Source organism: Brachyhypopomus gauderio, chromosome 4 (genome assembly GCF_052324685.1).
Source record: "Brachyhypopomus gauderio isolate BG-103 chromosome 4, BGAUD_0.2, whole genome shotgun sequence".
NCBI classification, from domain to species: Eukaryota; Metazoa; Chordata; class Actinopteri; order Gymnotiformes; family Hypopomidae; genus Brachyhypopomus; species Brachyhypopomus gauderio.
Window position 1 is genome coordinate 25,410,669 of NC_135214.1, and position 25,482 is coordinate 25,436,150.

At 46.3% G+C, this 25,482-nt stretch overlaps 5 protein-coding genes across 5 annotated transcripts; all 5 read right to left on the minus strand.

The window, feature by feature from the left end:
* Positions 1-1,358: 1,358 nt before the first annotated feature.
* On the minus strand, positions 1,359-4,017 carry LOC143512683 (uncharacterized). The gene is made up of 3 exons (XM_077003277.1): positions 3,885-4,017; positions 3,738-3,793; positions 1,359-3,648 (listed from the first exon to the last, which is right to left on the minus strand). The coding sequence occupies exons 1-3, from the start codon at positions 3,902-3,904 to the stop codon at positions 1,445-1,447; spliced, it is 2,280 nt and encodes a 759-aa protein (XP_076859392.1). The 5' UTR covers positions 3,905-4,017; the 3' UTR covers positions 1,359-1,444.
* A 2,709-nt stretch (positions 4,018-6,726) lies between these two features.
* On the minus strand, positions 6,727-9,374 carry LOC143512684 (uncharacterized). The gene is made up of 3 exons (XM_077003278.1): positions 9,253-9,374; positions 9,106-9,161; positions 6,727-9,016 (listed from the first exon to the last, which is right to left on the minus strand). Exons 1-3 carry the CDS (start codon positions 9,270-9,272, stop codon positions 6,813-6,815), a joined length of 2,280 nt encoding a protein of 759 aa, XP_076859393.1. The 5' UTR covers positions 9,273-9,374; the 3' UTR covers positions 6,727-6,812.
* A 2,722-nt stretch (positions 9,375-12,096) lies between these two features.
* On the minus strand, positions 12,097-14,747 carry LOC143512685 (uncharacterized). Its single transcript, XM_077003279.1, has 3 exons — positions 14,623-14,747; positions 14,476-14,531; positions 12,097-14,386 (listed from the first exon to the last, which is right to left on the minus strand). Exons 1-3 carry the CDS (start codon positions 14,640-14,642, stop codon positions 12,183-12,185), a joined length of 2,280 nt encoding a protein of 759 aa, XP_076859394.1. The 5' UTR covers positions 14,643-14,747; the 3' UTR covers positions 12,097-12,182.
* A 2,716-nt stretch (positions 14,748-17,463) lies between these two features.
* Positions 17,464-20,122, minus strand: LOC143512686 (uncharacterized). Its single transcript, XM_077003280.1, has 3 exons — positions 19,990-20,122; positions 19,843-19,898; positions 17,464-19,753 (listed from the first exon to the last, which is right to left on the minus strand). The coding sequence occupies exons 1-3, from the start codon at positions 20,007-20,009 to the stop codon at positions 17,550-17,552; spliced, it is 2,280 nt and encodes a 759-aa protein (XP_076859395.1). The 5' UTR covers positions 20,010-20,122; the 3' UTR covers positions 17,464-17,549.
* A 2,709-nt stretch (positions 20,123-22,831) lies between these two features.
* LOC143512687 (uncharacterized) lies at positions 22,832-25,481 on the minus strand. Its single transcript, XM_077003281.1, has 3 exons — positions 25,358-25,481; positions 25,211-25,266; positions 22,832-25,121 (listed from the first exon to the last, which is right to left on the minus strand). The coding sequence occupies exons 1-3, from the start codon at positions 25,375-25,377 to the stop codon at positions 22,918-22,920; spliced, it is 2,280 nt and encodes a 759-aa protein (XP_076859396.1). The 5' UTR covers positions 25,378-25,481; the 3' UTR covers positions 22,832-22,917.
* Between the last annotated feature and the right edge of the window lies 1 nt (position 25,482).

Here is a 25,482-nt window from a genome sequence, read left to right on the forward strand (position 1 = left end):
CAGAATACAGGTCAGCAAGTTGAGCAGTTTGAATGGTACACCAACCTTAAACTTGGAAAGTCACATTGTTTGTCTGTAGCCAGGGCCAGCCCAAGCCTTTATGGGGCCCTAAGCAGAATTTCATTTGGGGCCCCACATACAACCTCCTCAGCTCCAAATTCTTATGTAATAGGCTCATGGTGATATCTTGGTGCTCTTGGGTGCCCTGAGCAGCCACATAATTCGAGTCTGCCTTGGGCCAGCTCTGTCTGTGGCATAACGCACCTCTTCCTGCTCACTGCAGAATGAGCTAACTGGCAACATTAACTAGAGCACCACCAGCAAGAATGTCTACGGTATGCCCTCCTTTTTTATAAACCAAACACTGGAAAGACTCATGTCATCGCTGTAATCCAGAACTTCAAATTATGAAAAAGATCGCAGAAATACACTGACATTTAGAGAGGACAAATATTAGGGTCTTTGGATAGAGACGTTTAATGCAGTTAGCTTTCATCTCAGCATTTAATTTTGTCCATGGATTTGTGTTTGAAACCAAAAGGTCTCATCAGTTATGAAGTGTTTGAAATCAACTGAATACATAAAATATATAATTGACATCATGTAGATTATGTTGTCAAATGAACGAACAGCTTTACAGTAAGACCCCAACATTCACAGGGGTTAAGCTCCACACCATGAGTTTTGAAAACGTGTGCATTTTGGACAGACAACTAAGGCCTATAAAGACCCGTCTTCATATGTTAAACCCCAACACACTTCAGGTTACTTAAAAAATGTTAACTTGCATTAGTTTTTAAAATCATACAGGTAAAATGCAAGACAGTAGTGTACAGTAAGCTTACATACACGTATACTGTCTGTCATCTTGTGCCCTCTCCCATCTTCTACGAGACGCTGAATGCTATGCCATTTTCTTTGTGTATGATAAAATTAGGGAACACTCATACATGCTTATGATGCACCAGCCACCATTTTCTTTACCAATAAAGCATTGTCTACAGTAAAAATCCATTCTCAAATTAAGTTCTAAATGCCCATTGACAGACCTCCTTGCTGTTAGCAGACCAAGTTACCATTCGTTGATACACTTTGTATCCACCCCTCATCCACGCCAAGCTCACTTGGAGATCACTCACCTCGTGATAACCTGTGACGACATGAGAACCTAAACAGGGAAGTTACGCCGAGTCTTCTCAGCCACACAGCTCGACAAAGTGGTTCAGGCATTCAGATTCTGACCAGTATAGTTGCAACACGCATCAGGGGAAGAACTTCTGCAATCACCACTTGCTAATGAGACCAACTCACTGAATCGGACACCATTTAACAGAAAAAAAAGCTAGCAGAGACAGCGATGTTGCAATCAAATTTTATTTAAAAGGAGGAAGAACCATGTCAAGAACCGTTTCAGCATCCCACTGCAAGATGGTAGACTTGACCCCTAGTGCCTCACCATCCCACTGAACTGGGTAGAAGGCAACTGGGATTTAATCTGCTGGAAGGAGGAAGGACCAGGCGTGTCCTGAGAAGAGCTGTAGCTGGTTGAGGAAGGAGATCCACTAGTGCTCAACCACACACCAGAGGATTGTTGGTCCCTGCCAAAAGCCACAGCAGATGCTGGTTGCTTCACGACTGCCCATGTCACAGCATCCTCTCCCGACTGACCAGAGTTGCCACCAACAAGTCCTTTGGACACCCCACTAGATGGGATCTGGGCAACTGGGCTATGTTGATTGGATGATGCAGTGTGGGGTCCTGGTTGGTTAGGGGTACCCTGCTTCTGGGCAGTGTGCAACACAGCCTGGTGGGCAGACCACTGGCCTGTACCTGTAGCCTGGGATGGCAGAGATCCGTAGTAGCTGTTGCTGCCTTGTGCAGAGTCACTAGCAGACTGCTGGCTAGTGGAGGTCACACAAGCACTCACACTGGAATCCTCCATCTGGGTCTGGGCTGAAGCCTGGTTCTGGCTAGATGTCTGCCATGTGCTTGCAACCTGAGAAGGGTGGGCACCATAGGTGGTGGTGCTGCTTTGGGGTACTGCATCCCTAGCAGATGGTTGGCCGGCTGAAATAAAGCCAGAACTCACGCTGGCGACAGTGGAACCCTCCATCTGGGCCTGGGCAGTCTGTACTGAAGGCTGGTTATGGCTAGAAACCTGCCATGTCCCTGCACCCTTGGAATACAGAGATCCATACCCACCGTTTTGTGGCACGTCACTGGAAGACTGCTGGCTGGTGGCGGTTGTCACACCAGACCCCACACTGGAACCCTTCATCTGGGCCTGGGCAGTCTGCAGTGCAGACTGGAAGCTAGATGTCTGCCATGTGCTTACAACCTGGGATGGCAGAACATTGTTGCTACCGCTTTGTGCAGCATCACTAGCAGACCACCGTGTGGGGGAGGTCACACCAACACTATGCATCTGGGAATGGGCAGGTTGCAGTACAGGCCAAGAAGGTTGGGTACCATAGCTGCTGCTGGCAGACTGTTGGCTAGTGGAGGTCAAGCCAGAACCTACACCAGAACTCTGCATCTGGGCCTGGTTCTGGTTAGACGTCTGCCATGTGCTCCCACCCTGGGAATACAAAGGTGGATAGTAGCTACTTTTTGGTGGAACATCCCCAGACTGCTGGCTGGTTGAGCTTATACCAGGTGCAGACTGGAGGCTAGATGTCAGCTGTGTACTTGCAACCTGAGAAGGGTAGGCAATATGGGAGGTGCTGCCACCTACTTGTGCAGACTGGAGGCTAGAGGTCAGCTGTGTACTTGCAACCTGAGAAGGGTAGGCAACATGGGAGGTGCTGCCACCTACTTGTGCAGACTGGGGGCTAGTAGAAGTTACACTGGAATGCATAGGGGAGCTGGGGCTAGACAAAAGAAGGAGTCTTGATTTCATGACTGGTGAAGCAGACCAGCTGGAACTCTGGTACTGACCACCAGAGCTGCCTTGCTGAGAGGTTGAAGCTGATACACCTACAGTCTGGGAGTCAGAAGGAAGCAGGAATTGTGGGTAGCTTTGAGGTTGAGAAGGGACATGGGTAGGAGGCTGAGGATTCTCTGGAGGAAGGTATGTTGACTGGCCTGAGGTCAGTGTCCAATATACTCCCTGGTTGTTAGGAGCAGACTGTACAGATGTAGCATGTCCCTTAGAACCAGTAGACCAACTTGGGAAACCTTGAGCACTGGATACAGTGGCCAAGCTGTCAGAAGACCCCTGATGCAGAGCACCTTGTTGAAAAAGGTTGCTAGAAACCTGGGGGTTGCCAAGGACACTCTTGGAGCCCTGTCCCTGAAAATGAGTTTCAACATTGCCAGAGGAACCTGGCAGCTGGGCTTGGGTTACATGTCCAGGGACTTGCTGGCCACTTTGGAACACAGACTGGTAAATCCCAGCAGAGCCACTTGCAGTCTCAGATCCTGGCAAAACCATTTGATCACTGGAACCACAACTTGACTGTACAACCTGAGTCCAACTGGGGTCCGAGACTTGCTGAGGCAGCACAGATCTACTTTGCATGCCTGCAACACTGGGAGCAGAGCCTGCGGTCTTGGTCACATAAGGAAGGTCGTGGACTCCTTGGTGTTGAGCCACAGAACCAGACACCGTTGCACCATACAAGGACAGTGGCACCCTTTTATTCCTCACTTGAAGGGGAAGGAATAAAGAAATTGCTTATTTTCTTGGATGTGGACAAAGTAACAGTATCTGTGGTTTGGTGTGATCAATTTCTTACCTACAAGCCCATCTGCAGTCCTCAACAGAAACACAGCAGTGAGGAGTAACCAAAGCCTACAAGACAACAGAGCATTTAAACATAGGAAACATGCTGTCTTAAAAACAGACACAGAGATACCACATCATGGTCTCATTATAGAACTACCTTCTGCACCACCACATCATGCCTCCAGACAAGAAAAACAAAAAAAAGAAGCCCAACTCCAAGCTTCATGCACCAACCCGTTCTCTATGAGATGCACAGACAAACACAGCACCCTTGCCTACCTGCATTCCTTTTAATCCTCTCAGTAAAGTAACCTGAAAGGAATCACCTGTTCAAACACTTTTCACCTGTTGTGCAGCTAATTAAAGAAACCAAGGCGTGACTAATGAGTGAACGATACTTGGCTTTATGAAGACAGTACTGCTGCAGTAGTACCAGAAACTGCATTTATTGATCCGACCTTAATGTTCTTTTCCTCTCATTTGCTTGTTTGTCACATGGGTGGAATTGACGGGCTGTTCCTCTGTTCTCCCCTTTGTGTGTTGAATATTTTAATCAAACACATATCATTTTCTCACTTTATGTTTGGTACAGTTTATTTACAAATGCTTTTGGGCCATTGATAATCCTTTTGTTCATCTAATATTGATGAAGGTTAGATGTAGGCAGAATAGTTGTGAGGATCACAAATGATATTTCAGACACAGAATTATGATTCAAATGAAAACATGAATTAAGAAATAAATCTCAAAATTTCATGACACTTCATATAATCCTTTGGTTTGCTTTTACATGATGACGTACATCAGCTTTATCTGCAAAAGCAGTGTCACTGAGCATTCACTACAACTAATGGAAGTTCATATTACATTATTTTATCCCCGAATTTCCACTCACTGAGAGTTTTTGGAGATCAGCGAGCAAAGGCCCAGATCCCCAGAGGCAAATTCGCTTTCACTCACTGTGTGTGTAAATCGCTCAAAGATATCATCAGTGAGACTTGCCATTGTCCTGCAGACACCCGAAAATGATCAACTGGCTAAATATCTGGAAAGGTAAAATCAGTCCAAATCTTGTAGTGTAAAATGTACTGGAATACTATTAAAATTGGCAGTGATTGTGGTAATGAGCTACAGCCAATGAGAGCACAAGACACAGACTAGGGTTCCTGTTAGGGTTAGGTTAACACAGGCAAATCCAAGGGAGGAGTTGTACAACAGCAGTTAGGAGTTCACCAAAGTTTCCCACGATCTACTTGTTGTTTTCAACTACAGCACACACAGCTTTGATTCCTCAATTCTTGTTGATGTACATTTTGGAGATAATTTACATTGTTTGAATGGTATGGTGCTATTCCATGTCACTTCTGTCAGGTGTTCACATGACAAACTGTAGCTTGGAGACCAGACAGATTCATCAGTCCTCTTGGTGAAAGAGCTTGAAATGTGTGATTGTTTGTTACCAATCAGTCATGTAATGAATGTATCCCATTCTGTGTTTGTTTCAACCAAATAAGTTTCTCCGATTTGTTCCATATGACCTAAGAACTTGTGCGGAAGTAACGGTTCTCCTGTAACCCTCCGAGTAAGAGCTGCTCAACAAGATTAAAACCACCTGTATGCAAACCACAACTTCAACATTTCAGAATACAGGTCAGCAAGTTGAGCAGTTTGAATGGTACACCAAACTGATTACTTGGAAAGTCACATTGTTTGTCTGTAGCCAGGGCCAGCCCAAGCCTTTATGGGGCCCTAAGCAGAATTTCATTTGGGGCCCCACATACAACCTCCTCAGCTCCAAATTCTTATGTAATAGGCTCATGGTGATATCTTGGTGCTCTTGGGTGCCCTGAGCAGCCACATAATTCGAGTCTGCCTTGGGCCAGCTCTGTCTGTGGCATAACGCACCTCTTCCTGCTCACTGCAGAATGAGCTAACTGGCAACATTAACTAGAGCACCACCAGCAAGAATGTCTACGGTATGCCCTCCTTTTTTATAAACCAAACACTGGAAAGACTCATGTCATCGCTGTAATCCAGAACTTCAAATTATGAAAAAGATCGCAGAAATACACTGACATTTAGAGAGGACAAATATTAGGGTCTTTGGATAGAGACGTTTAATGCAGTTAGCTTTCATCTCAGCATTTAATTTTGTCCATGGATTTGTGTTTGAAACCAAAAGGTCTCATCAGTTATGAAGTGTTTGAAATCAACTGAATACATAAAATATATAATTGACATCATGTAGATTATGTTGTCAAATGAACGAACAGCTTTACAGTAAGACCCCAACATTCACAGGGGTTAAGCTCCACACCATGAGTTTTGAAAACGTGTGCATTTTGGACAGACAACTAAGGCCTATAAAGACCCGTCTTCATATGTTAAACCCCAACACACTTCAGGTTACTTAAAAAATGTTAACTTGCATTAGTTTTTAAAATCATACAGGTAAAATGCAAGACAGTAGTGTACAGTAAGCTTACATACACGTATACTGTCTGTCATCTTGTGCCCTCTCCCATCTTCTACGAGACGCTGAATGCTATGCCATTTTCTTTGTGTATGATAAAATTAGGGAACACTCATACATGCTTATGATGCACCAGCCACCATTTTCTTTACCAATAAAGCATTGTCTACAGTAAAAATCCATTCTCAAATTAAGTTCTAAATGCCCATTGACAGACCTCCTTGCTGTTAGCAGACCAAGTTACCATTCGTTGATACACTTTGTATCCACCCCTCATCCACGCCAAGCTCACTTGGAGATCACTCACCTCGTGATAACCTGTGACGACATGAGAACCTAAACAGGGAAGTTACGCCGAGTCTTCTCAGCCACACAGCTCGACAAAGTGGTTCAGGCATTCAGATTCTGACCAGTATAGTTGCAACACGCATCAGGGGAAGAACTTCTGCAATCACCACTTGCTAATGAGACCAACTCACTGAATCGGACACCATTTAACAGAAAAAAAAGCTAGCAGAGACAGCGATGTTGCAATCAAATTTTATTTAAAAGGAGGAAGAACCATGTCAAGAACCGTTTCAGCATCCCACTGCAAGATGGTAGACTTGACCCCTAGTGCCTCACCATCCCACTGAACTGGGTAGAAGGCAACTGGGATTTAATCTGCTGGAAGGAGGAAGGACCAGGCGTGTCCTGAGAAGAGCTGTAGCTGGTTGAGGAAGGAGATCCACTAGTGCTCAACCACACACCAGAGGATTGTTGGTCCCTGCCAAAAGCCACAGCAGATGCTGGTTGCTTCACGACTGCCCATGTCACAGCATCCTCTCCCGACTGACCAGAGTTGCCACCAACAAGTCCTTTGGACACCCCACTAGATGGGATCTGGGCAACTGGGCTATGTTGATTGGATGATGCAGTGTGGGGTCCTGGTTGGTTAGGGGTACCCTGCTTCTGGGCAGTGTGCAACACAGCCTGGTGGGCAGACCACTGGCCTGTACCTGTAGCCTGGGATGGCAGAGATCCGTAGTAGCTGTTGCTGCCTTGTGCAGAGTCACTAGCAGACTGCTGGCTAGTGGAGGTCACACAAGCACTCACACTGGAATCCTCCATCTGGGTCTGGGCTGAAGCCTGGTTCTGGCTAGATGTCTGCCATGTGCTTGCAACCTGAGAAGGGTGGGCACCATAGGTGGTGGTGCTGCTTTGGGGTACTGCATCCCTAGCAGATGGTTGGCCGGCTGAAATAAAGCCAGAACTCACGCTGGCGACAGTGGAACCCTCCATCTGGGCCTGGGCAGTCTGTACTGAAGGCTGGTTATGGCTAGAAACCTGCCATGTCCCTGCACCCTTGGAATACAGAGATCCATACCCACCGTTTTGTGGCACGTCACTGGAAGACTGCTGGCTGGTGGCGGTTGTCACACCAGACCCCACACTGGAACCCTTCATCTGGGCCTGGGCAGTCTGCAGTGCAGACTGGAAGCTAGATGTCTGCCATGTGCTTACAACCTGGGATGGCAGAACATTGTTGCTACCGCTTTGTGCAGCATCACTAGCAGACCACCGTGTGGGGGAGGTCACACCAACACTATGCATCTGGGAATGGGCAGGTTGCAGTACAGGCCAAGAAGGTTGGGTACCATAGCTGCTGCTGGCAGACTGTTGGCTAGTGGAGGTCAAGCCAGAACCTACACCAGAACTCTGCATCTGGGCCTGGTTCTGGTTAGACGTCTGCCATGTGCTCCCACCCTGGGAATACAAAGGTGGATAGTAGCTACTTTTTGGTGGAACATCCCCAGACTGCTGGCTGGTTGAGCTTATACCAGGTGCAGACTGGAGGCTAGATGTCAGCTGTGTACTTGCAACCTGAGAAGGGTAGGCAATATGGGAGGTGCTGCCACCTACTTGTGCAGACTGGAGGCTAGAGGTCAGCTGTGTACTTGCAACCTGAGAAGGGTAGGCAACATGGGAGGTGCTGCCACCTACTTGTGCAGACTGGGGGCTAGTAGAAGTTACACTGGAATGCATAGGGGAGCTGGGGCTAGACAAAAGAAGGAGTCTTGATTTCATGACTGGTGAAGCAGACCAGCTGGAACTCTGGTACTGACCACCAGAGCTGCCTTGCTGAGAGGTTGAAGCAGATACACCTACAGTCTGGGAGTCAGAAGGAAGCAGGAATTGTGGGTAGCTTTGAGGTTGAGAAGGGACATGGGTAGGAGGCTGAGGATTCTCTGGAGGAAGGTATGTTGACTGGCCTGAGGTCAGTGTCCAATATACTCCCTGGTTGTTAGGAGCAGACTGTACAGATGTAGCATGTCCCTTAGAACCAGTAGACCAACTTGGGAAACCTTGAGCACTGGATACAGTGGCCAAGCTGTCAGAAGACCCCTGATGCAGAGCACCTTGTTGAAAAAGGTTGCTAGAAACCTGGGGGTTGCCAAGGACACTCTTGGAGCCCTGTCCCTGAAAATGAGTTTCAACATTGCCAGAGGAACCTGGCAGCTGGGCTTGGGTTACATGTCCAGGGACTTGCTGGCCACTTTGGAACACAGACTGGTAAATCCCAGCAGAGCCACTTGCAGTCTCAGATCCTGGCAAAACCATTTGATCACTGGAACCACAACTTGACTGTACAACCTGAGTCCAACTGGGGTCCGAGACTTGCTGAGGCAGCACAGATCTACTTTGCATGCCTGCAACACTGGGAGCAGAGCCTGCGGTCTTGGTCACATAAGGAAGGTCGTGGACTCCTTGGTGTTGAGCCACAGAACCAGACACCGTTGCACCATACAAGGACAGTGGCACCCTTTTATTCCTCACTTGAAGGGGAAGGAATAAAGAAATTGCTTATTTTCTTGGATGTGGACAAAGTAACAGTATCTGTGGTTTGGTGTGATCAATTTCTTACCTACAAGCCCATCTGCAGTCCTCAACAGAAACACAGCAGTGAGGAGTAACCAAAGCCTACAAGACAACAGAGCATTTAAACATAGGAAACATGCTGTCTTAAAAACAGACACAGAGATACCACATCATGGTCTCATTATAGAACTACCTTCTGCACCACCACATCATGCCTCCAGACAAGAAAAACAAAAAAAAAGAAGCCCAACTCCAAGCTTCATGCACCAACCCGTTCTCTATGAGATGCACAGACAAACACAGCACCCTTGCCTACCTGCATTCCTTTTAATCCTCTCAGTAAAGTAACCTGAAAGGAATCACCTGTTCAAACACTTTTCACCTGTTGTGCAGCTAATTAAAGAAACCAAGGCGTGACTAATGAGTGAACGATACTTGGCTTTATGAAGACAGTACTGCTGCAGTAGTACCAGAAACTGCATTTATTGATCCGACCTTAATGTTCTTTTCCTCTCATTTGCTTGTTTGTCACATGGGTGGAATTGACGGGCTGTTCCTCTGTTCTCCCCTTTGTGTGTTGAATATTTTAATCAAACACATATCATTTTCTCACTTTATGTTTGGTACAGTTTATTTACAAATGCTTTTGGGCCATTGATAATCCTTTTGTTCATCTAATATTGATGAAGGTTAGATGTAGGCAGAATAGTTGTGAGGATCACAAATGATATTTCAGACACAGAATTATGATTCAAATGAAAACATGAATTAAGAAATAAATCTCAAAATTTCATGACACTTCATATAATCCTTTGGTTTGCTTTTACATGATGACGTACATCAGCTTTATCTGCAAAAGCAGTGTCACTGAGCATTCACTACAACTAATGGAAGTTCATATTACATTATTTTATCCCCGAATTTCCACTCACTGAGAGTTTTTGGAGATCAGCGAGCAAAGGCCCAGATCCCCAGAGGCAAATTCGCTTTCACTCACTGTGTGTGTAAATCGCTCAAAGATATCATCAGTGAGACTTGCCATTGTCCTGCAGACACCCGAAAATGATCAACTGGCTAAATATCTGGAAAGGTAAAATCAGTCCAAATCTTGTAGTGTAAAATGTACTGGAATACTATTAAAATTGGCAGTGATTGTGGTAATGAGCTACAGCCAATGAGAGCACAAGACACAGACTAGGGTTCCTGTTAGGGTTAGGTTAACACAGGCAAATCCAAGGGAGGAGTTGTACAACAGCAGTTAGGAGTTCACCAAAGTTTCCCACGATCTACTTGTTGTTTTCAACTACAGCACACACAGCTTTGATTCCTCAATTCTTGTTGATGTACATTTTGGAGATAATTTACATTGTTTGAATGGTATGGTGCTATTCCATGTCACTTCTGTCAGGTGTTCACATGACAAACTGTAGCTTGGAGACCAGACAGATTCATCAGTCCTCTTGGTGAAAGAGCTTGAAATGTGTGATTGTTTGTTACCAATCAGTCATGTAATGAATGTATCCCATTCTGTGTTTGTTTCAACCAAATAAGTTTCTCCGATTTGTTCCATATGACCTAAGAACTTGTGCGGAAGTAACGGTTCTCCTGTAACCCTCCGAGTAAGAGCTGCTCAACGAGATTAAAACCACCTGTATGCAAACCACAACTTCAACATTTCAGAATACAGGTCAGCAAGTTGAGCAGTTTGAATGGTACACCAAACTGATTACTTGGAAAGTCACATTGTTTGTCTGTAGCCAGGGCCAGCCCAAGCCTTTATGGGGCCCTAAGCAGAATTTCATTTGGGGCCCCACATACAACCTCCTCAGCTCCAAATTCTTATGTAATAGGCTCATGGTGATATCTTGGTGCTCTTGGGTGCCCTGAGCAGCCACATAATTCGAGTCTGCCTTGGGCCAGCTCTGTCTGTGGCATAACGCACCTCTTCCTGCTCACTGCAGAATGAGCTAACTGGCAACATTAACTAGAGCACCACCAGCAAGAATGTCTACGGTATGCCCTCCTTTTTTATAAACCAAACACTGGAAAGACTCATGTCATCGCTGTAATCCAGAACTTCAAATTATGAAAAAGATCGCAGAAATACACTGACATTTAGAGAGGACAAATATTAGGGTCTTTGGATAGAGACGTTTAATGCAGTTAGCTTTCATCTCAGCATTTAATTTTGTCCATGGATTTGTGTTTGAAACCAAAAGGTCTCATCAGTTATGAAGTGTTTGAAATCAACTGAATACATAAAATATATAATTGACATCATGTAGATTATGTTGTCAAATGAACGAACAGCTTTACAGTAAGACCCCAACATTCACAGGGGTTAAGCTCCACACCATGAGTTTTGAAAACGTGTGCATTTTGGACAGACAACTAAGGCCTATAAAGACCCGTCTTCATATGTTAAACCCCAACACACTTCAGGTTACTTAAAAAAATGTTAACTTGCATTAGTTTTTAAAATCATACAGGTAAAATGCAAGACAGTAGTGTACAGTAAGCTTACATACACGTATACTGTCTGTCATCTTGTGCCCTCTCCCATCTTCTACGAGACGCTGAATGCTATGCCATTTTCTTTGTGTATGATAAAATTAGGGAACACTCATACATGCTTATGATGCACCAGCCACCATTTTCTTTACCAATAAAGCATTGTCTACAGTAAAAATCCATTCTCAAATTAAGTTCTAAATGCCCATTGACAGACCTCCTTGCTGTTAGCAGACCAAGTTACCATTCGTTGATACCCTTTGTATCCACCCCTCATCCACGCCAAGCTCACTTGGAGATCACTCACCTCGTGATAACCTGTGACGACATGAGAACCTAAACAGGGAAGTTACGCCGAGTCTTCTCAGCCACACAGCTCGACAAAGTGGTTCAGGCATTCAGATTCTGACCAGTATAGTTGCAACACGCATCAGGGGAAGAACTTCTGCAATCACCACTTGCTAATGAGACCAACTCACTGAATCGGACACCATTTAACAGAAAAAAAAGCTAGCAGAGACAGCGATGTTGCAATCAAATTTTATTTAAAAGGAGGAAGAACCATGTCAAGAACCGTTTCAGCATCCCACTGCAAGATGGTAGACTTGACCCCTAGTGCCTCACCATCCCACTGAACTGGGTAGAAGGCAACTGGGATTTAATCTGCTGGAAGGAGGAAGGACCAGGCGTGTCCTGAGAAGAGCTGTAGCTGGTTGAGGAAGGAGATCCACTAGTGCTCAACCACACACCAGAGGATTGTTGGTCCCTGCCAAAAGCCACAGCAGATGCTGGTTGCTTCACGACTGCCCATGTCACAGCATCCTCTCCCGACTGACCAGAGTTGCCACCAACAAGTCCTTTGGACACCCCACTAGATGGGATCTGGGCAACTGGGCTATGTTGATTGGATGATGCAGTGTGGGGTCCTGGTTGGTTAGGGGTACCCTGCTTCTGGGCAGTGTGCAACACAGCCTGGTGGGCAGACCACTGGCCTGTACCTGTAGCCTGGGATGGCAGAGATCCGTAGTAGCTGTTGCTGCCTTGTGCAGAGTCACTAGCAGACTGCTGGCTAGTGGAGGTCACACAAGCACTCACACTGGAATCCTCCATCTGGGTCTGGGCTGAAGCCTGGTTCTGGCTAGATGTCTGCCATGTGCTTGCAACCTGAGAAGGGTGGGCACCATAGGTGGTGGTGCTGCTTTGGGGTACTGCATCCCTAGCAGATGGTTGGCCGGCTGAAATAAAGCCAGAACTCACGCTGGCGACAGTGGAACCCTCCATCTGGGCCTCGGCAGTCTGTACTGAAGGCTGGTTATGGCTAGAAACCTGCCATGTCCCTGCACCCTTGGAATACAGAGATCCATACCCACCGTTTTGTGGCACGTCACTGGAAGACTGCTGGCTGGTGGCGGTTGTCACACCAGACCCCACACTGGAACCCTTCATCTGGGCCTGGGCAGTCTGCAGTGCAGACTGGAAGCTAGATGTCTGCCATGTGCTTACAACCTGGGATGGCAGAACATTGTTGCTACCGCTTTGTGCAGCATCACTAGCAGACCACCGTGTGGGGGAGGTCACACCAACACTATGCATCTGGGAATGGGCAGGTTGCAGTACAGGCCAAGAAGGTTGGGTACCATAGCCGCTGCTGGCAGACTGTTGGCTAGTGGAGGTCAAGCCAGAACCTACACCAGAACTCTGCATCTGGGCCTGGTTCTGGTTAGACGTCTGCCATGTGCTCCCACCCTGGGAATACAAAGGTGGATAGTAGCTACTTTTTGGTGGAACATCCCCAGACTGCTGGCTGGTTGAGCTTATACCAGGTGCAGACTGGAGGCTAGATGTCAGCTGTGTACTTGCAACCTGAGAAGGGTAGGCAATATGGGAGGTGCTGCCACCTACTTGTGCAGACTGGAGGCTAGAGGTCAGCTGTGTACTTGCAACCTGAGAAGGGTAGGCAACATGGGAGGTGCTGCCACCTACTTGTGCAGACTGGGGGCTAGTAGAAGTTACACTGGAATGCATAGGGGAGCTGGGGCTAGACAAAAGAAGGAGTCTTGATTTCATGACTGGTGAAGCAGACCAGCTGGAACTCTGGTACTGACCACCAGAGCTGCCTTGCTGAGAGGTTGAAGCAGATACACCTACAGTCTGGGAGTCAGAAGGAAGCAGGAATTGTGGGTAGCTTTGAGGTTGAGAAGGGACATGGGTAGGAGGCTGAGGATTCTCTGGAGGAAGGTATGTTGACTGGCCTGAGGTCAGTGTCCAATATACTCCCTGGTTGTTAGGAGCAGACTGTACAGATGTAGCATGTCCCTTAGAACCAGTAGACCAACTTGGGAAACCTTGAGCACTGGATACAGTGGCCAAGCTGTCAGAAGACCCCTGATGCAGAGCACCTTGTTGAAAAAGGTTGCTAGAAACCTGGGGGTTGCCAAGGACACTCTTGGAGCCCTGTCCCTGAAAATGAGTTTCAACATTGCCAGAGGAACCTGGCAGCTGGGCTTGGGTTACATGTCCAGGGACTTGCTGGCCACTTTGGAACACAGACTGGTAAATCCCAGCAGAGCCACTTGCAGTCTCAGATCCTGGCAAAACCATTTGATCACTGGAACCACAACTTGACTGTACAACCTGAGTCCAACTGGGGTCCGAGACTTGCTGAGGCAGCACAGATCTACTTTGCATGCCTGCAACACTGGGAGCAGAGCCTGCGGTCTTGGTCACATAAGGAAGGTCGTGGACTCCTTGGTGTTGAGCCACAGAACCAGACACCGTTGCACCATACAAGGACAGTGGCACCCTTTTATTCCTCACTTGAAGGGGAAGGAATAAAGAAATTGCTTATTTTCTTGGATGTGGACAAAGTAACAGTATCTGTGGTTTGGTGTGATCAATTTCTTACCTACAAGCCCATCTGCAGTCCTCAACAGAAACACAGCAGTGAGGAGTAACCAATGCCTACAAGACAACAGAGCATTTAAACATAGGAAACATGCTGTCTTAAAAACAGACACAGAGATACCACATCATGGTCTCATTATAGAACTACCTTCTGCACCACCACATCATGCCTCCAGACAAGAAAAACAAAAAAAAGAAGCCCAACTCCAAGCTTCATGCACCAACCCGTTCTCTATGAGATGCACAGACAAACACAGCACCCTTGCCTACCTGCATTCCTTTTAATCCTCTCAGTAAAGTAACCTGAAAGGAATCACCTGTTCAAACACTTTTCACCTGTTGTGCAGCTAATTAAAGAAACCAAGGCGTGACTAATGAGTGAACGATACTTGGCTTTATGAAGACAGTACTGCTGCAGTAGTACCAGAAACTGCATTTATTGATCCGACCTTAATGTTCTTTTCCTCTCATTTGCTTGTTTGTCACATGGGTGGAATTGACGGCCTGTTCCTCTGTTCTCCCCTTTGTGTGTTGAATATTTTAATCAAACACATATCATTTTCTCACTTTATGTTTGGTACAGTTTATTTACAAATGCTTTTGGGCCATTGATAATCCTTTTGTTCATCTAATATTGATGAAGGTTAGATGTAGGCAGAATAGTTGTGAGGATCACAAATGATATTTCAGACACAGAATTATGATTCAAATGAAAACATGAATTAAGAAATAAATCTCAAAATTTCATGACACTTCATATAATCCTTTGGTTTGCTTTTACATGATGACGTACATCAGCTTTATCTGCAAAAGCAGTGTCACTGAGCATTCACTACAACTAATGGAAGTTCATATTACATTATTTTATCCCCGAATTTCCACTCACTGAGAGTTTTTGGAGATCAGCGAGCAAAGGCCCAGATCCCCAGAGGCAAATTCGCTTTCACTCACTGTGTGTGTAAATCGCTCAAAGATATCATCAGTGAGACTTGCCATTGTCCTGCAGACACCCGAAAATGATCAACTGGCTAAATATCTGGAAAGGTAAAATCAGTCCAAATCTTGTAGTGTAAAATGTACTGGAATACTATTAAAATTGGCAGTGATTGTGGTAATGAGCTACAGCCAATGAGAGCACAAGACACAGACTAGGGTTCCTGTTAGGGTTAGGTTAACACAGGCAAATCCAAGGGAGGAGTTGTACAACAGCAGTCACGAGTTCACCAAAGTTTCCCACGATCTACTTGTTGTTTTCAACTACAGCACACACAGCTTTGATTCCTCAATTCTTGTTGATGTACATTTTGGAGATAATTTACATTGTTTGAATGGTATGGTGCTATTCCATGTCACTTCTGTCAGGTGTTCACATGACAAACTGTAGCTTGGAGACCAGACAGATTCATCAGTCCTCTTGGTGAAAGAGCTTGAAATGTGTGATTGTTTGTTACCAATCAGTCATGTAATGAATGTATCCCATTCTGTGTTTGTTTCAACCAAATAAGTTTCTCCGATTTGTTCCATATGACCTAAGAACTTGTGCGGAAGTAACGGTTCTCCTGTAACCCTCCGAGTAAGAGCTGCTCAACGAGATTAAAACCACCTGTATGCAAACCACAACTTCAACATTTCAGAATACAGGTCAGCAAGTTGAGCAGTTTGAATGGTACACCAACCTTAAACTTGGAAAGTCACATTGTTTGTCTGTAGCCAGGGCCAGCCCAAGCCTTTATGGGGCCCTAAGCAGAATTTCATTTGGGGCCCCACATACAACCTCCTCAGCTCCAAATTCTTATGTAATAGGCTCATGGTGATATCTTGGTGCTCTTGGGTGCCCTGAGCAGCCACATAATTCAAGTCTGCCTTGGGCCAGCTCTGTCTGTGGCATAACGCACCTCTTCCTGCTCACTGCAGAATGAGCTAACTGGCAACATTAACTAGAGCACCACCAGCAAGAATGTCTACGGTATGCCCTCCTTTTTTATAAACCAAACACTGGAAAGACTCATGTCATCGCTGTAATCCAGAACTTCAAATTATGAAAAAGATCGCAGAAATACACTGACATTTAGAGAGGACAAATATTAGGGTCTTTGGATAGAGACGTTTAATGCAGTTAGCTTTCATCTCAGCATTTAATTTTGTCCATGGATTTGTGTTTGAAACCAAAAGGTCTCATCAGTTATGAAGTGTTTGAAATCAACTGAATACATAAAATATATAATTGACATCATGTAGATTATGTTGTCAAATGAACGAACAGCTTTACAGTAAGACCCCAACATTCACAGGGGTTAAGCTCCACACCATGAGTTTTGAAAACGTGTGCATTTTGGACAGACAACTAAGGCCTATAAAGACCCGTCTTCATATGTTAAACCCCAACACACTTCAGGTTACTTAAAAAATGTTAACTTGCATTAGTTTTTAAAATCATACAGGTAAAATGCAAGACAGTAGTGTACAGTAAGCTTACATACACGTATACTGTCTGTCATCTTGTGCCCTCTCCCATCTTCTACGAGACGCTGAATGCTATGCCATTTTCTTTGTGTATGATAAAATTAGGGAACACTCATACATGCTTATGATGCACCAGCCACCATTTTCTTTACCAATAAAGCATTGTCTACAGTAAAAATCCATTCTCAAATTAAGTTCTAAATGCCCATTGACAGACCTCCTTGCTGTTAGCAGACCAAGTTACCATTCGTTGATACACTTTGTATCCACCCCTCATCCACGCCAAGCTCACTTGGAGATCACTCACCTCGTGATAACCTGTGACGACATGAGAACCTAAACAGGGAAGTTACGCCGAGTCTTCTCAGCCACACAGCTCGACAAAGTGGTTCAGGCATTCAGATTCTGACCAGTATAGTTGCAACACGCATCAGGGGAAGAACTTCTGCAATCACCACTTGCTAATGAGACCAACTCACTGAATCGGACACCATTTAACAGAAAAAAAAGCTAGCAGAGACAGCGATGTTGCAATCAAATTTTATTTAAAAGGAGGAAGAACCATGTCAAGAACCGTTTCAGCATCCCACTGCAAGATGGTAGACTTGACCCCTAGTGCCTCACCATCCCACTGAACTGGGTAGAAGGCAACTGGGATTTAATCTGCTGGAAGGAGGAAGGACCAGGCGTGTCCTGAGAAGAGCTGTAGCTGGTTGAGGAAGGAGATCCACTAGTGCTCAACCACACACCAGAGGATTGTTGGTCCCTGCCAAAAGCCACAGCAGATGCTGGTTGCTTCACGACTGCCCATGTCACAGCATCCTCTCCCGACTGACCAGAGTTGCCACCAACAAGTCCTTTGGACACCCCACTAGATGGGATCTGGGCAACTGGGCTATGTTGATTGGATGATGCAGTGTGGGGTCCTGGTTGGTTAGGGGTACCCTGCTTCTGGGCAGTGTGCAACACAGCCTGGTGGGCAGACCACTGGCCTGTACCTGTAGCCTGGGATGGCAGAGATCCGTAGTAGCTGTTGCTGCCTTGTGCAGAGTCACTAGCAGACTGCTGGCTAGTGGAGGTCACACAAGCACTCACACTGGAATCCTCCATCTGGGTCTGGGCTGAAGCCTGGTTCTGGCTAGATGTCTGCCATGTGCTTGCAACCTGAGAAGGGTGGGCACCATAGGTGGTGGTGCTGCTTTGGGGTACTGCATCCCTAGCAGATGGTTGGCCGGCTGAAATAAAGCCAGAACTCACGCTGGCGACAGTGGAACCCTCCATCTGGGCCTGGGCAGTCTGTACTGAAGGCTGGTTATGGCTAGAAACCTGCCATGTCCCTGCACCCTTGGAATACAGAGATCCATACCCACCGTTTTGTGGCACGTCACTGGAAGACTGCTGGCTGGTGGCGGTTGTCACACCAGACCCCACACTGGAACCCTTCATCTGGGCCTGGGCAGTCTGCAGTGCAGACTGGAAGCTAGATGTCTGCCATGTGCTTACAACCTGGGATGGCAGAACATTGTTGCTACCGCTTTGTGCAGCATCACTAGCAGACCACCGTGTGGGGGAGGTCACACCAACACTATGCATCTGGGAATGGGCAGGTTGCAGTACAGGCCAAGAAGGTTGGGTACCATAGCCGCTGCTGGCAGACTGTTGGCTAGTGGAGGTCAAGCCAGAACCTACACCAGAACTCTGCATCTGGGCCTGGTTCTGGTTAGACGTCTGCCATGTGCTCCCACCCTGGGAATACAAAGGTGGATAGTAGCTACTTTTTGGTGGAACATCCCCAGACTGCTGGCTGGTTGAGCTTATACCAGGTGCAGACTGGAGGCTAGATGTCAGCTGTGTACTTGCAACCTGAGAAGGGTAGGCAATATGGGAGGTGCTGCCACCTACTTGTGCAGACTGGAGGCTAGAGGTCAGCTGTGTACTTGCAACCTGAGAAGGGTAGGCAACATGGGAGGTGCTGCCACCTACTTGTGCAGACTGGGGGCTAGTAGAAGTTACACTGGAATGCATAGGGGAGCTGGGGCTAGACAAAAGAAGGAGTCTTGATTTCATGACTGGTGAAGCAGACCAGCTGGAACTCTGGTACTGACCACCAGAGCTGCCTTGCTGAGAGGTTGAAGCAGATACACCTACAGTCTGGGAGTCAGAAGGAAGCAGGAATTGTGGGTAGCTTTGAGGTTGAGAAGGGACATGGGTAGGAGGCTGAGGATTCTCTGGAGGAAGGTATGTTGACTGGCCTGAGGTCAGTGTCCAATATACTCCCTGGTTGTTAGGAGCAGACTGTACAGATGTAGCATGTCCCTTAGAACCAGTAGACCAACTTGGGAAACCTTGAGCACTGGATACAGTGGCCAAGCTGTCAGAAGACCCCTGATGCAGAGCACCTTGTTGAAAAAGGTTGCTAGAAACCTGGGGGTTGCCAAGGACACTCTTGGAGCCCTGTCCCTGAAAATGAGTTTCAACATTGCCAGAGGAACCTGGCAGCTGGGCTTGGGTTACATGTCCAGGGACTTGCTGGCCACTTTGGAACACAGACTGGTAAATCCCAGCAGAGCCACTTGCAGTCTCAGATCCTGGCAAAACCATTTGATCACTGGAACCACAACTTGACTGTACAACCTGAGTCCAACTGGGGTCCGAGACTTGCTGAGGCAGCACAGATCTACTTTGCATGCCTGCAACACTGGGAGCAGAGCCTGCGGTCTTGGTCACATAAGGAAGGTCGTGGACTCCTTGGTGTTGAGCCACAGAACCAGACACCGTTGCACCATACAAGGACAGTGGCACCCTTTTATTCCTCACTTGAAGGGGAAGGAATAAAGAAATTGCTTATTTTCTTGGATGTGGACAAAGTAACAGTATCTGTGGTTTGGTGTGATCAATTTCTTACCTACAAGCCCATCTGCAGTCCTCAACAGAAACACAGCAGTGAGGAGTAACCAAAGCCTACAAGACAACAGAGCATTTAAACATAGGAAACATGCTGTCTTAAAAACAGACACAGAGATACCACATCATGGTCTCATTATAGAACTACCTTCTGCACCACCACATCATGCCTCCAGACAAGAAAAACAAAAAAAAGAAGCCCAACTCCAAGCTTCATGCACCAACCCGTTCTCTATGAGATGCACAGACAAACACAGCACCCTTGCCTACCTGCATTCCTTTTAATCCTCTCAGTAAAGTAACCTGAAAGGAATCACCTGTTCAAACACTTTTCACCTGTTGTGCAGCTAATTAAAGAAACCAAGGCGTGACTAATGAGTGAACGATACTTGGCTTTATGAAGACAGTACTGCTGCAGTAGTACCAGAAACTGCATTTATTGATCCGACCTTAATGTTCTTTTCCTCTCATTTGCTTGTTTGTCACATGGGTGGAATTGACGGGCTGTTCCTCTGTTCTCCCCTTTGTGTGTTGAATATTTTAATCAAACACATATCATTTTCTCACTTTATGTTTGGTACAGTTTATTTACAAATGCTTTTGGGCCATTGATAATCCTTTTGTTCATCTAATATTGATGAAGGTTAGATGTAGGCAGAATAGTTGTGAGGATCACAAATGATATTTCAGACACAGAATTATGATTCAAATGAAAACATGAATTAAGAAATAAATCTCAAAATTTCATGACACTTCATATAATCCTTTGGTTTGCTTTTACATGATGACGTACATCAGCTTTATCTGCAAAAGCAGTGTCACTGAGCATTCACTACAACTAATGGAAGTTCATATTACATTATTTTATCCCCGAATTTCCACTCACTGAGAGTTTTTGGAGATCAGCGAGCAAAGGCCCAGATCCCCAGAGGCAAATTCGCTTTCACTCACTGTGTGTGTAAATCGCTCAAAGATATCATCAGTGAGACTTGCCATTGTCCTGCAGACACCCGAAAATGATCAACTGGCTAAATATCTGGAAAGGTAAAATCAGTCCAAATCTTGTAGTGTAAAATGTACTGGAATACTATTAAAATTGGCAGTGATTGTGGTAATGAGCTACAGCCAATGAGAGCACAAGACACAGACTAGGGTTCCTGTTAGGGTTAGGTTAACACAGGCAAATCCAAGGGAGGAGTTGTACAACAGCAGTCACGAGTTCACCAAAGTTTCCCACGATCTACTTGTTGTTTTCAACTACAGCACACACAGCTTTGATTCCTCAATTCTTGTTGATGTACATTTTGGAGATAATTTACATTGTTTGAATGGTATGGTGCTATTCCATGTCACTTCTGTCAGGTGTTCACATGACAAACTGTAGCTTGGAGACCAGACAGATTCATCAGTCCTCTTGGTGAAAGAGCTTGAAATGTGTGATTGTTTGTTACCAATCAGTCATGTAATGAATGTATCCCATTCTGTGTTTGTTTCAACCAAATAAGTTTCTCCGATTTGTTCCATATGACCTAAGAACTTGTGCGGAAGTAACGGTTCTCCTGTAACCCTCCGAGTAAGAGCTGCTCAACGAGATTAAAACCACCTGTATGCAAACCACAACTTCAACATTTCAGAATACAGGTCAGCAAGTTGAGCAGTTTGAATGGTACACCAAACTGATTACTTGGAAAGTCACATTGTTTGTCTGTAGCCAGGGCCAGCCCAAGCCTTTATGGGGCCCTAAGCAGAATTTCATTTGGGGCCCCACATACAACCTCCTCAGCTCCAAATTCTTATGTAATAGGCTCATGGTGATATCTTGGTGCTCTTGGGTGCCCTGAGCAGCCACATAATTCGAGTCTGCCTTGGGCCAGCTCTGTCTGTGGCATAACGCACCTCTTCCTGCTCACTGCAGAATGAGCTAACTGGCAACATTAACTAGAGCACCACCAGCAAGAATGTCTACGGTATGCCCTCCTTTTTTATAAACCAAACACTGGAAAGACTCATGTCATCGCTGTAATCCAGAACTTCAAATTATGAAAAAGATCGCAGAAATACACTGACATTTAGAGAGGACAAATATTAGGGTCTTTGGATAGAGACGTTTAATGCAGTTAGCTTTCATCTCAGCATTTAATTTTGTCCATGGATTTGTGTTTGAAACCAAAAGGTCTCATCAGTTATGAAGTGTTTGAAATCAACTGAATACATAAAATATATAATTGACATCATGTAGATTATGTTGTCAAATGAACGAACAGCTTTACAGTAAGACCCCAACATTCACAGGGGTTAAGCTCCACACCATGAGTTTTGAAAACGTGTGCATTTTGGACAGACAACTAAGGCCTATAAAGACCCGTCTTCATATGTTAAACCCCAACACACTTCAGGTTACTTAAAAAATGTTAACTTGCATTAGTTTTTAAAATCATACAGGTAAAATGCAAGACAGTAGTGTACAGTAAGCTTACATACACGTATACTGTCTGTCATCTTGTGCCCTCTCCCATCTTCTACGAGACGCTGAATGCTATGCCATTTTCTTTGTGTATGATAAAATTAGGGAACACTCATACATGCTTATGATGCACCAGCCACCATTTTCTTTACCAATAAAGCATTGTCTACAGTAAAAATCCATTCTCAAATTAAGTTCTAAATGCCCATTGACAGACCTCCTTGCTGTTAGCAGACCAAGTTACCATTCGTTGATACACTTTGTATCCACCCCTCATCCACGCCAAGCTCACTTGGAGATCACTCACCTCGTGATAACCTGTGACGACATGAGAACCTAAACAGGGAAGTTACGCCGAGTCTTCTCAGCCACACAGCTCGACAAAGTGGTTCAGGCATTCAGATTCTGACCAGTATAGTTGCAACACGCATCAGGGGAAGAACTTCTGCAATCACCACTTGCTAATGAGACCAACTCACTGAATCGGACACCATTTAACAGAAAAAAAAGCTAGCAGAGACAGCGATGTTGCAATCAAATTTTATTTAAAAGGAGGAAGAACCATGTCAAGAACCGTTTCAGCATCCCACTGCAAGATGGTAGACTTGACCCCTAGTGCCTCACCATCCCACTGAACTGGGTAGAAGGCAACTGGGATTTAATCTGCTGGAAGGAGGAAGGACCAGGCGTGTCCTGAGAAGAGCTGTAGCTGGTTGAGGAAGGAGATCCACTAGTGCTCAACCACACACCAGAGGATTGTTGGTCCCTGCCAAAAGCCACAGCAGATGCTGGTTGCTTCACGACTGCCCATGTCACAGCATCCTCTCCCGACTGACCAGAGTTGCCACCAACAAGTCCTTTGGACACCCCACTAGATGGGATCTGGGCAACTGGGCTATGTTGATTGGATGATGCAGTGTGGGGTCCTGGTTGGTTAGGGGTACCCTGCTTCTGGGCAGTGTGCAACACAGCCTGGTGGGCAGACCACTGGCCTGTACCTGTAGCCTGGGATGGCAGAGATCCGTAGTAGCTGTTGCTGCCTTGTGCAGAGTCACTAGCAGACTGCTGGCTAGTGGAGGTCACACAAGCACTCACACTGGAATCCTCCATCTGGGTCTGGGCTGAAGCCTGGTTCTGGCTAGATGTCTGCCATGTGCTTGCAACCTGAGAAGGGTGGGCACCATAGGTGGTGGTGCTGCTTTGGGGTACTGCATCCCTAGCAGATGGTTGGCCGGCTGAAATAAAGCCAGAACTCACGCTGGCGACAGTGGAACCCTCCATCTGGGCCTGGGCAGTCTGTACTGAAGGCTGGTTATGGCTAGAAACCTGCCATGTCCCTGCACCCTTGGAATACAGAGATCCATACCCACCGTTTTGTGGCACGTCACTGGAAGACTGCTGGCTGGTGGCGGTTGTCACACCAGACCCCACACTGGAACCCTTCATCTGGGCCTGGGCAGTCTGCAGTGCAGACTGGAAGCTAGATGTCTGCCATGTGCTTACAACCTGGGATGGCAGAACATTGTTGCTACCGCTTTGTGCAGCATCACTAGCAGACCACCGTGTGGGGGAGGTCACACCAACACTATGCATCTGGGAATGGGCAGGTTGCAGTACAGGCCAAGAAGGTTGGGTACCATAGCCGCTGCTGGCAGACTGTTGGCTAGTGGAGGTCAAGCCAGAACCTACACCAGAACTCTGCATCTGGGCCTGGTTCTGGTTAGACGTCTGCCATGTGCTCCCACCCTGGGAATACAAAGGTGGATAGTAGCTACTTTTTGGTGGAACATCCCCAGACTGCTGGCTGGTTGAGCTTATACCAGGTGCAGACTGGAGGCTAGATGTCAGCTGTGTACTTGCAACCTGAGAAGGGTAGGCAATATGGGAGGTGCTGCCACCTACTTGTGCAGACTGGAGGCTAGAGGTCAGCTGTGTACTTGCAACCTGAGAAGGGTAGGCAACATGGGAGGTGCTGCCACCTACTTGTGCAGACTGGGGGCTAGTAGAAGTTACACTGGAATGCATAGGGGAGCTGGGGCTAGACAAAAGAAGGAGTCTTGATTTCATGACTGGTGAAGCAGACCAGCTGGAACTCTGGTACTGACCACCAGAGCTGCCTTGCTGAGAGGTTGAAGCAGATACACCTACAGTCTGGGAGTCAGAAGGAAGCAGGAATTGTGGGTAGCTTTGAGGTTGAGAAGGGACATGGGTAGGAGGCTGAGGATTCTCTGGAGGAAGGTATGTTGACTGGCCTGAGGTCAGTGTCCAATATACTCCCTGGTTGTTAGGAGCAGACTGTACAGATGTAGCATGTCCCTTAGAACCAGTAGACCAACTTGGGAAACCTTGAGCACTGGATACAGTGGCCAAGCTGTCAGAAGACCCCTGATGCAGAGCACCTTGTTGAAAAAGGTTGCTAGAAACCTGGGGGTTGCCAAGGACACTCTTGGAGCCCTGTCCCTGAAAATGAGTTTCAACATTGCCAGAGGAACCTGGCAGCTGGGCTTGGGTTACATGTCCAGGGACTTGCTGGCCACTTTGGAACACAGACTGGTAAATCCCAGCAGAGCCACTTGCAGTCTCAGATCCTGGCAAAACCATTTGATCACTGGAACCACAACTTGACTGTACAACCTGAGTCCAACTGGGGTCCGAGACTTGCTGAGGCAGCACAGATCTACTTTGCATGCCTGCAACACTGGGAGCAGAGCCTGCGGTCTTGGTCACATAAGGAAGGTCGTGGACTCCTTGGTGTTGAGCCACAGAACCAGACACCGTTGCACCATACAAGGACAGTGGCACCCTTTTATTCCTCACTTGAAGGGGAAGGAATAAAGAAATTGCTTATTTTCTTGGATGTGGACAAAGTAACAGTATCTGTGGTTTGGTGTGATCAATTTCTTACCTACAAGCCCATCTGCAGTCCTCAACAGAAACACAGCAGTGAGGAGTAACCAATGCCTACAAGACAACAGAGCATTTAAACATAGGAAACATGCTGTCTTAAAAACAGACACAGAGATACCACATCATGGTCTCATTATAGAACTACCTTCTGCACCACCACATCATGCCTCCAGACAAGAAAAACAAAAAAAAGAAGCCCAACTCCAAGCTTCATGCACCAACCCGTTCTCTATGAGATGCACAGACAAACACAGCACCCTTGCCTACCTG

What these genes read in the sequence shown, in the direction of transcription:
- LOC143512683 (XM_077003277.1), bottom strand. Translation starts at nt 3,904, where the DNA reads ATGATGTGGTGGTGCAGAAG. An exon ending in ATGATGTGGTGGTGCAGAAG is followed by an intron (nt 3,794 to 3,884) that starts GTAGTTCTATAA and finishes GTTGTCTTGTAG; the next exon opens with GCTTTGGTTACTCCTCACTG. An exon ending in GACTGCAGATGGGCTTGTAG is followed by an intron (nt 3,649 to 3,737) that starts GTAAGAAATTGA and finishes TTCCCCTTCAAG; the next exon opens with TGAGGAATAAAAGGGTGCCA.
- LOC143512684 (XM_077003278.1), bottom strand. Translation starts at nt 9,272, where the DNA reads ATGATGTGGTGGTGCAGAAG. An exon ending in ATGATGTGGTGGTGCAGAAG is followed by an intron (nt 9,162 to 9,252) that starts GTAGTTCTATAA and finishes GTTGTCTTGTAG; the next exon opens with GCTTTGGTTACTCCTCACTG. An exon ending in GACTGCAGATGGGCTTGTAG is followed by an intron (nt 9,017 to 9,105) that starts GTAAGAAATTGA and finishes TTCCCCTTCAAG; the next exon opens with TGAGGAATAAAAGGGTGCCA.
- LOC143512685 (XM_077003279.1), bottom strand. Translation starts at nt 14,642, where the DNA reads ATGATGTGGTGGTGCAGAAG. An exon ending in ATGATGTGGTGGTGCAGAAG is followed by an intron (nt 14,532 to 14,622) that starts GTAGTTCTATAA and finishes GTTGTCTTGTAG; the next exon opens with GCATTGGTTACTCCTCACTG. An exon ending in GACTGCAGATGGGCTTGTAG is followed by an intron (nt 14,387 to 14,475) that starts GTAAGAAATTGA and finishes TTCCCCTTCAAG; the next exon opens with TGAGGAATAAAAGGGTGCCA.
- LOC143512686 (XM_077003280.1), bottom strand. Translation starts at nt 20,009, where the DNA reads ATGATGTGGTGGTGCAGAAG. An exon ending in ATGATGTGGTGGTGCAGAAG is followed by an intron (nt 19,899 to 19,989) that starts GTAGTTCTATAA and finishes GTTGTCTTGTAG; the next exon opens with GCTTTGGTTACTCCTCACTG. An exon ending in GACTGCAGATGGGCTTGTAG is followed by an intron (nt 19,754 to 19,842) that starts GTAAGAAATTGA and finishes TTCCCCTTCAAG; the next exon opens with TGAGGAATAAAAGGGTGCCA.
- LOC143512687 (XM_077003281.1), bottom strand. Translation starts at nt 25,377, where the DNA reads ATGATGTGGTGGTGCAGAAG. An exon ending in ATGATGTGGTGGTGCAGAAG is followed by an intron (nt 25,267 to 25,357) that starts GTAGTTCTATAA and finishes GTTGTCTTGTAG; the next exon opens with GCATTGGTTACTCCTCACTG. An exon ending in GACTGCAGATGGGCTTGTAG is followed by an intron (nt 25,122 to 25,210) that starts GTAAGAAATTGA and finishes TTCCCCTTCAAG; the next exon opens with TGAGGAATAAAAGGGTGCCA.